At 38.6% G+C, this 10665-nt stretch overlaps 1 protein-coding gene across 6 annotated transcripts in view; it reads left to right on the forward strand.

Moving 5' to 3' along the window:
• Positions 1–10665, forward strand: part of ADGRB2 (adhesion G protein-coupled receptor B2) — a 5411420-nt gene that overhangs the window by 5159071 nt on the left and 241684 nt on the right. For 5 of the 6 annotated variants that reach the window (XM_044082710.1, XM_044082734.1, XM_044082751.1 and 2 more), the window contains one exon: positions 3896–3991. In XM_044082710.1, coding sequence (XP_043938645.1) covers positions 3896–3991 — 96 coding nt within the window. The remainder of the gene's footprint in view (positions 1–3895; positions 3992–10665) is intronic. The other variant, XM_044082742.1, reaches the window with a different exon arrangement.

The raw sequence follows: 10665 nt of genomic DNA on the forward strand, positions 1-10665 counted from the left end.
TAAACTAAAATTTGACATTCACATATCCATGACCATAAAGAGATTCCACAAAAACTAGGAGCGTTATACGGAAATAAGCAATTTCTCACCAAAGCAGCAAAGATTTCAATAGCAAATTCCCACCTTATCTCCACCCTACTTTATGCCTCTCCATTATATACCAACCTAAGGCAATGTGATCTAAACAAGCTAGAGACCTGCTACAACAAAATCGCCAAATTCGCCACAGGGGCATCCTACCGTAGTCACCACTGTCTCTCACTTGCTGAACTGGGCTGGCTTGAACTCCCTCACCTCCTTCAGTGGTATCAACTCTCACTCGCCCACAAACTAGTAAACCATCCACTAAATGTCCCATCCCTCCAGAATCTACTCCAACCTTATCGCACCACCAGACCACTAAGATCCAGCAACAAAAATCACTTGCAGATCACTAAAGCCAATAACTCTGCTGGTGAAGCACTATTCTCTTGCGCCATAGCCAAATTATGGAACTCACTCCCACCCACAATTACCTCCATACCATCATGCACCCACTTCAAAACTTTACTAAACATGCACCTAAAAAACAAGCTGGCTATGCCCTTGCAACTCATCTACCCCATCCAACCACTACCTTTCTCTCCACTCCACTAACTACCTTGATTATAGCAAGCTCAGATGCTCATAAGCCTAGTACTTATTATACAGCAGGAACTTCTCATTGTAACATTTGTTAATGTCTGTTATGTACTTCACTTATAAAAATTCTAGTTGTCTACTGATGTACTATGTTCTTCATCTGTAAATATGTTGTAAGTAATTGCTATGTTAAATTGTTAATCGCTATGTAATCCAATGTAACTACTGTCTGTTTATTTTACTGTGGAGCTTTTCTCCCTGGGCCTCCGCTGAAAATGGACCTACGTCCAGTCGGACACTCACGGTCAACAAATTTAAATAAATAAATAAATAAATAAATTACAGGTAATGTCAGCACCGTCTGTACATCTTTACAGGTAATGTCAGTGCAGTTTGTGCATCATTACAGATAATATCAGAGCAGTCTGTACATACGTACAGGTAATATCAAAGCAGTCTGTCCATCCTGAGGAAGGGTAAGGATGGATGGGAGTAGAATGATAAGGCATATAAAATGGCAGACCAAGTAGACTTATTGTCTCCTTGTCCACTGGCACATAGGCAAGGTGTCTAACTACATAACTGGTGACTGAGGCTTGAAACTGGATCCAGGGTGCTGGATGGAATGCCACAGTAAGATAGAATGATATAGCTCAGTGCATTGGGCCTGCTCTTATATCCCATGGAAGGGTATGGGAATTTATGTTCATAGAATGATCTCAGGTAGGACATTGACCCCACAAAAGTGGATAAGGGAAGATTAGGACAATAGAATATGTCCAGAGCATGATGTTTCAAAATGAATGTCATGCATATATGATATGATTGCATGCTGTTTCATTTATTATAGATATTGACCACTCATTGCTGAATGATGGCGTCCTGTTCTTATCTGCCTTTTTTCTATAGAGTCCTTGCTCCCTGGTTCTGATAATATGTGAGTATCCAGCACGTTTTCCTTCCAAAATAATTGAGGGAGAGGCAGCCTAGTAAAAACTGTGTCCCTGATCACTGGAAGGGGCCACATGGGACTCCAGGACAATAGAGAGGTTTGGTTAGGAAGTGGTAAACATGCAATATGTTAGTGGGGAGAGAGAGGCCAGTTATGAACCCTTTGTATACACTTTTTTCTGTCAGTGTTCAGAAGCTATACTAAAGAGTGACTTCCATTGCATTTATTTGTTTATCATCCATTGTTTTCCAGCAGTCACTGTTGCCACAATCAGTCAGCCAGTTTGCTCCCCTATGGGGGTGAAATCAGATTGCAAAAGGCCATCATCAAAGTAGTAATTAGAGTTTTTCTAATGTTTTAGGAGATAATCCTTTCCCTTCATTGGTTGGCGTGTGTGATCAGTCTGCAATGCCATTGCTTGTGGGCAATGCACATTTCCGTCAAAGTGTACATTCTGATGCATTCTTGCACACCATGTACCTTTCTCTTAAGTAACAGTATTGCAACAAGTTGGACTGCCTCCCTCACCCCAGGATGGGTGGGCAGGCATAATTCAGTCACTGTCAGCCTCCTTCATTGAGGTCCTGCATTATCCGAGTGTAAACAACCTCCGACCATAGGGTCATAGCCAGGGCTGCACTTTGCTACTCTCATTTTCTGATCATTACAAGGAAATAGGATGGGTCACACAGTGCAAAGTTTAGTGCGCTTTCCTCTTTCCTTAATGTCATATCAGTGGTATCTACAGTGTAGACGTTAATTATTTTTAGAAAGCCAGTGGAAACTCCACTGGACAAATGCAGTACAGGGTCTCGACAAAAGGTCTGCTCTGACATACACACTTAAAGAAAATATGAAAGGGACCAATTTATCCTTGCAAAGGTATGCAATGTTAAAGTGGTCATCAGGTGAGGTCTGAGAGGAAGCGGGAAGTAAAATGCCATTATATATCAAATTCAGGGCTGTGGGAATTAAGCATAGATTTATAGATTCATAGATTAATGCTGGAAGCAGACCAATGCATTATTCCTATAACCTGCCTTCAGACATAAGTACCCTTGCCTCCAGTGTTTTGGTGCTTACTGGCTTGATGATTGTCTGACTCCTGAAGCCCTCCAGCGTAGAAGGAAAAGGACAGGCTTTGTATCTGCTCCATTCATGTGTAACAATATGCTATGTTTTGTGAAGAAGCAACACCCCCTTACACTGTGTCTAGATGAAACACCAGAGTGCTGAAGACTGCCATGTTTTGCTAAATAATTAATTGTGCTGCTATCCATCACATAAGCACCTCTGAAAGGGTGACATAAAATTAAACATTCGTATTACACTTGACTAATGCAGCTTGACTTAAAAGTGTGTCTGTAGACACTAAGAACTACTGATAGAGTATATGTAATAACAAAGGAAATGTGTTTGCCTCATTAACTTATATTCTGTTCTGAATCTACAGTGTTTGGATTTATTAGTCTTAAGGGAGTGGAAGAAGGGAAGGTTAAGAGTGTGCTCTCCGTTGTGAAACACTGAAATGTTTCACCTCAGAACAGTCGTAGCTGTTCATTGCATTGCAGTCATCACACAGGTGGTCTGTACAGAGCAGATCATGCACTGGTAATTGTACATCACTGCAACCGCTTCCATGACTGCCTTCCTTATTCTGTACTAAGGACTGCTGTCTCATAACGATGACATCATCACTTCTTCCATTCTCACTCACTGTCCTCGGATCAGACTTCGTGAATTATCTCCGTCTGTAGCTCATATGTGTTATGTGTGAGTTACAGATATTTAAATTGCATTTGTCAGGGTGTTTATATGCTTAGCAGTGTCATGATGTATCTAGAACACCACAGCACTTAACTGTATCCAGCCAGCTGATAATATTCCTCTCTGTAATAGCATTCTTTGACATTACAATATTTTAACATAATGTTCTCAACAGGACAGTAAGGAAATGACATCCTGATTTTAATCAAGTTCATGCCTTCCATAGTGGTGCTAAAGATCTTTTGCATTCTGTAGCAGACATTAGCATCTGCAACCTGCAGGCAAATAATTAGCAAATGATAATTACATGTGTTTCCCTTATGATTCAGTCTATATGTTTACTACATGTTTCATTAACTTACTGTCACAGAGATGGTCAGAAGTTCATCTCTACTTCTTTTTCCTAGTAATACAACAGCTGTTATAATGAACTCTGGAGTGATCTTGATAAGCATGTCTAATCAAAAGTCTTCAGTTCATTTTTTAAATTGTGATTTGTGCCATGCTGTTATAAGCTTAGTTTCTAACTGCAAATATAAATATATTGCTTTCCAGGTCCAGGATGCAGTAAAGTGCCGGTTTGGTGTTTGTAAAGGTGAAGGGGGTGAGAATTCACCAGATTCCTGTAAAAATGGCCAGGTACAAATCATGGTGAGATTTGGTCTAATTTTTTATGTTGCATCTCTTGTAGGACAGCCTTTCAAACTTCTTTTCATACACAGCAATGAAATCCATAAGTTTGCAAACTTGGTATCTTCCTATATTGATATTAATGTGTGTGTGTGTGTGTGTGTGTGTGTGTGTGTGTGTGTGTGTGTGTGTGTGTGTGTGTGTGTGTGTTTTCTTCAGAAAGAGAATGTAATATAGTGTGTGTGTGTGTGTGTGTGTGTGTGTGTGTGTGTGTGTGTGTGTGTGTGTGTGTGTACATTTGTCTTTCTTGATGAGCTAAACTAAAATGAAGAATACTGGTGATCACAGATATATTCTTTGTTTATAACATTCTCATGCTTCATGCATAATTGTTTTTATAAATTTTTTATCCCCCTGCTGCCTGCTACTATCAGCCCTCATTGATTAGTAGATGCAGTCATTATGTTAGGGTTAGAGCCACTCACAACATCTGTTATTCAGGCAGCCCTTGTGAATGGGGGGTCTTGACAAGGGTATAACATTACCCTTTCTAGATGACATGAATCCCTGTGTCACAGTGCAGGACTACTGCACCCTCCCACCCACTTGATAATGAGGGCTGCAGTCACCTGCTCAGGAGCCCAAGCACATCTTTGGTTATGCTTGTTTTGCCTACAAGCCTCGCACTGCATACAACACAGCCACTGGACAGTTCTTCCTACCCCTAGTAAACAGAATAACCTTTGCTGCTCCCTCGTAGATCTTCTGTCATGTGACCAAATAGCTAAACTCATAGCAGTACCAGTGGTGCAACATGCAGCACACTCACCTTTGGTGCTGGAACACCAGAAGAGTGTGGGTTCTATTCCCACTCCAGGTAAATGGATTGCTGACATTGCAGTGCAGTTTTAGTGGGGTGCTGCAGTCAAGAGTGTGCCATCCTTCAGATGAGACTTTAAAAGGAAGTCTCATCTGCTTGAGTTTTGGTACCTCAGGTGAATGTAGAAGATCCTGACACACCTGTCAAGAAGGGTAGGGATCCTTTACTTAACACAACATAAAAAAACATTATTTACATATTTACAAAATGTGCATATTTATAAGCAAAAAAATACACATTTGCATTACTTAATATTTGCCGTTCTTATAACATCCTCATTGTCATTCATCTATAATTGACCCCCCCACTCTTTATTCCACAACCATAATCTAATTTCCTATCTGTATCTGCCAAAGTCCATTTCTCATTAAACAAAGTTATAGTCAATCTTTCATATTATATAAAATGCATTTCTACTTACTCTTCTCGCGTATTATTTTTCTTATAATTATAATATCCATACATAATTATAGTCGTATTTTTACTGCTTGTCATTTATGTTCTCAAAAAACATTCTTCACACAACTTTTACCAGTTTCACCACTCTTATATTTCATAAAAAATAGTCACACACACACACACAGATATATATATATATATATATATATATATATATATATATATATATGTGTGTGTGTGTGTGTGTGTGTGTGTGTGTGTGTGTGTGTGTACATATACTCTGATATCTTTTCCTATTCAGAAAATAAAATCATTCATTCAACTTTATTTTTATTTTATTTTGTTTATCTATATTACTTTGCTAAACAAGTTAATTCTACTATTCTGGTAGCCTCTTTTCAAGGAAGACATTTATTTATTTATCATTTGTTGACCGGGAATGTCCGACTAGGTTCCACAGAGCCTGTTTTCAGTGGAGGCCCGGGGAGAAATGCTCCAGATGCATGTCTTTGGAATGTGGGAGGAAACCGGAGTACCTGGAGGAAACCCACACGAACACAGGGAGAACATGCAAACTCCACACAGAAGGCACACCAGCCGAGAATCGAACCAGAGAACCTCTTGCTGTGAAGTGACAATGTTAACCACTGCACCACTGTGCCGCCCATGAGGTGGTATTTCTACTACTAGTTGAAATTTGGCCAGGGCATTGAGGAGCATCCCCTACTCTCTTTTTTCTACAGGGATGTGTTTTTCATGTAGCACTTCCAGTTTCCATTCCTAGTGTGGAGTCAGGCAGGAGAAACCAGGAGGAGATTTAAACAAGGGTGAATTGTTCAGAGCAGAGTGATAGCATTGTGAAAGTGAGGATAGCAGACAGAATCATGTTTGAAGACAAAAGACATGCTCAGAAATGGAAGAAGAAGGTTTAAATGCAAAGACAGCTAAGTATTGGATGAAAGCTGATCATATATGTGAGGAAGGTGTGAAAGCATCCATGCGTTCTCAGGGAGAGAATAATAGACAGGAGAAGTTGGAAATAGACTCTGAAGGGGTATTTTATTAAAATCTCTTTGGATATTTAGAGACAACACAGAAATGTGTTGCTACAACCCTTCAATCAGGAGGGCTGTGGAATGATTTACTCATGGAGTTAGTAATTGTTAGTGAACCTGAAAGTGGCAATGATGTTCCATGGGGTGACTTAATGGAGAAGCTACAGAGAGAGGATGCTAAACAGGTCAAGAACAGAAAGTTTTATGCTGCAGTGGTAAAGTTGGCAATGAAGAAAGGAGAAGGAGGAGGAAATAAATCTGTAAATATAGAAATAAGTATTTTAAGGTACAGATAGAAAAGACAGAAGATGGTGTAATGGGCATATACAAGGTATGGAATGAAATAATAATGTCTTTAGCAGTAAAAGAATATAATGTAAGGGTGTTTATTCACATTAATAAAGAGATATTTTGTGGTGTTATTTATGAGACGGGTCATCAAGTAGAGAATTATTTAGGAAAGTGTGAAAAAAGAGAGACCATGTTCCATGGAACACTTATGTATTTAATGCTTTTCAAAGAGAGACTGAAAAAAAAATAACCATCCAATTTAGAACTGATGTTGAAAAAAATGTCTTTAAAAAAGCACTTATTGCATTTATGTAAATATGTAATGGGTATTGTTAAAGTCTATGATAAATGGTGAGAGGGTTATGGACAGATGCATGAGAATGCACTGCTGGTTTGAAAATTGTAATATTGTGCATGTCCCATGTATTATAAATGTGGAGTGGTGGCAAAGGAATGGTAAAATATTGGGGTCAGCCAAAGACATGTTTTTTGTGTGGAAAAGCTGATCATTTGGTAGGTAATTGTGAAAGAAGGAAATATTTTGGATGCAGAAGGATGGGACATGATATAAGAAATGTGAAGTAAAGTGTTTTAAATATAAGAAAGCAGGACACTTACGGATGCAATGCTAATATCAGGTAATTGACATAGAGCAAGAGACTATAGAAATATTAACAGAACAGATTCAAGAAAGTGGGGTTATAGAGTTAGATAAAAAAGGGTGTACAAATAGAATGTGAAGAAGCAAATAATTTGGAACATAAAGAAGAACTACAAAAATAGTAATGAAACTTTTAATTTGAATAAAGGAGAGGAGGAAGAATTGGGGTTGAGTGACACTGAAAATATAAAATGGAATTTAGTCATCAAGAAATACTATTGTAAGAGAGTTTGAGATAGAAAAAGGAAAACTGTAGAAAGACAAAGAAAAAATAAAAGGAAACGGTGAATGAAATATTAAAACATTAACATTTTATGTAAGGTATTTGCATTAAATTTTAATATTTTAAAGAATGTTGTAAGAAGAATATCCATCTTTGAGTGGTGCAGAAAGCAGGAAAGTAATATTGCTAAATTAGAAGATATGAGGGATTAATATACTTGGAGTAACTTTTAGGAAAACAAAATAGGAGGACCATATGGGAAGAAAAATTAAAGGTTATGGAGAACATGTGTATGTTTTGGAAAACCGTCAGGTTATCCTTTAAGGAAAAAATATAGTTAATTCAGTTTTATGTGCTGTATTTGGTTATTTAGCAATCATATTTAGGTTCATAGATTAGAACTAGGCTAACTGGCCTTGCAAGCCATTTTAAGCCTAGCCAATTATCCCTTGTGAGATTCAAACCCTGCACCTTGTGTTTGTAAGGCAAACAGCTTAACCATTAGGCCACCCTCCCAACCCATTAATATTCCATTGATACTTGTAACAGTTGTATTCACATTTATTTGGGGTCATGATTAACTCCAGTAAAAAGAGGAAATAAGGACGTTTACAAATAACATTCTATTCACACTGAGCCACTCCATGGAAATATTTTTTTTGTACTGTTTGTCTTATCATTTTTTGTTACTCTTTGGAAATAACTTCATCAGTTTGAGTGTAAATCTGTTCCAGTTAGCAGCACTAAGGCTTCTTAGATTGTGTTAATGACCCAAGGAGCATTTCTAAGCCTAACCATGTTTTCCCAAAAGAGTAATGATGACCTTTATCCAAACAGGACATTGCGTGTCAGACATTTATAAGCTACCTCTGCCCATAAAGGACATGGGTGCCAGGCCCAGTGTAAATGTCCTATTCCCCATCCACTGTTCTAGGCTGCACTTAAACTGGGTAATAAATGAACTCTGATTCACATGGATGGGAAGCCTATTCCATAGAAGGAGTAGTCTCCAGGACACACATCTGTCTCTCCAGCATGGTCTGTTTAAGTCAAAGACAAAATTCAGGTCCATGGACCTTGTATTTCTGGTACTTTTTGAGATTCATAAGTGTGGAATTTGCAGCTGCCCTGTAAGCCAGGCATAGTTTACCCCTCAGCAATCTGTAAGAGACTGAGTTGAAGTAAAGGACTTTAAGGCACTCGGCGATTTGTTATGCCTAGTATTCTTTTTGTAACGAATCTTTAAGGTCACTCTAGTTGCTGCATATGCCTAGTCAGGTACATACCAAAGGAAGCAATGTACTCTATAATTGCTCTGATAAGAGCGGAGTACCTGATAAGAGGTTAATGATCCTTTTGGACCTAGATGCCATGCCCTTACCTATAAGTTGTGCAACATAAAAGGATATCCTCACCAATGTGCTCATATGGTGGTCGAGCATAAGTTTATTGTGACTCTGTATAGATCACTTCAGCAGTTTAAGATTAGATCTGTTACAGTTTGAAGCACTGAAACTGGACATCATAGAACAGTTGAAGCACACCTGTTCAGAACTTGTATTTTTTAGTGAATGAGTGCATAAAGAGCCACAAAGCTAACCAGAAGGTATTAGGCATTGAGAAGTGCCAGTAGTCCAGAGGACTGTATAATTAAAGAGAAGCCTAGTGCCTGCCTGCTTGAGTAGCAGTACAGTAGGAAATACGAACCATGTGATATAGATCACAAGAGGTGGGTGGGTTTGGCATAATGGTTAAGGTCTTCAAATTATAGGCACAAGGTACAGAGTTTTACTCTGGTCTTGGGTTATTGGCTAGGCTTAGAATGGCCCTTCAAGGCAGTTAGCCTAGTATTCACTTTTGAACCTATGAACAAGGAAAACAGCTGTTCTGGCAGTATCAGTGTGCACACTACTGCACACAATGTAGCACCACGATGCTGGATCTGTTGTCCATTTGGCACAAGAAGGATAGCATGTCAGTATTCAGAGTGACCACTCTGACAGAGCACAGCAAGTCCCACCTGTGCTCATTGTATACCTCTAGAAGAAATGGAGAGGATAGAAACATCAGAAAGGGGGTGAAAGCACGCAGAAGACATATATGATTAACCATGAGGTATGACAGGTTGGGGGGAGTAATTGTTTTTCTTAGAGAAAAGAGTCCCTTTTGTTAGGTATAGAAAATCTGGGTAGGTGGGAAGATAGTTAGGTATGGCTGTGGGTAGAATACCGGAAGACGAGCAGGTAGTAGAAGCAAATGACAAACATAAACCACAGACTTGGGCAGATGGGATGGTAGGCAAACAAAAGTCTAGCAGCTTAGTAGGTCAATACAGACATAAAAAGACTGGCAAGTGGTGATTCAAAGGGTTAGTTAATGAACAAGGAATGACACATAAGACAGGGAAATCATCAGGATGGGGAAAATATTGGGTCCTTGAGTGCTTGTATGCCATGTCAACTGAGAGTCAGCAAACAAAGACATCACTTGATAGGAGGACAATATGGGCTGGTTGATCTCCTGGTTGGCATTTTGCCTTCATTTTTATTTACCTAAAATGTTATATCTTGTCTATTTTCCTTGTTGTCATAGGCTTACAGTTTCAGACTGTTTCACTTGTAGCAGGAATAAACATCAGCCAAAGTAGCTGTCTGCCTTCAGGTTATCTTGTCCAATAAGTAGACCTATTGATTATATATCTGTTCGTCAAAGGTTTCTTTTATTGATTGTATATCTGTTCCTCAAAAGTTTCTTTTATTGATTGTATATCTGTTCCTCAAAGGTTTCTTTTATTGATTGTATATCTGTTCCTCAAAGGTTTCTTTAACAGCTGTAATTTTCCTACATATCATAATGTTATTTTTCATATCGCTGGCATCTATCTTCAAGTCCTCCTTTCCTCTGTTCTAGTACTTTCCGTTCTCCTTTCCTTTTTTCAAGTTCCTCCTGACCCAGAAAGTTTTACAGCTTCACAGATTCTCATTGGTAGTCTAGACCCAAATGACTATCTTTCCATCACAATATTCCTCCAGTTTGAAAGCATCCACCTACATTAGATTCACAGTTTTACTCTGTTGTTTTATGTACTGCATAGACCATTCTTTAGCACTCTATCAAATAATTTTTATTGTTTATCCAAATGTCATTGTATTGTATCTGTAACTGTTGTGCTACCAAGGAAAAAGT

The sequence above is a fragment of the Protopterus annectens genome, chromosome 1.part1 (genome assembly GCF_019279795.1).
Source record: "Protopterus annectens isolate FY-2018-M chromosome 1.part1, PAN1.0, whole genome shotgun sequence".
NCBI lineage: Eukaryota > Metazoa > Chordata > Ceratodontiformes > Protopteridae > Protopterus > Protopterus annectens.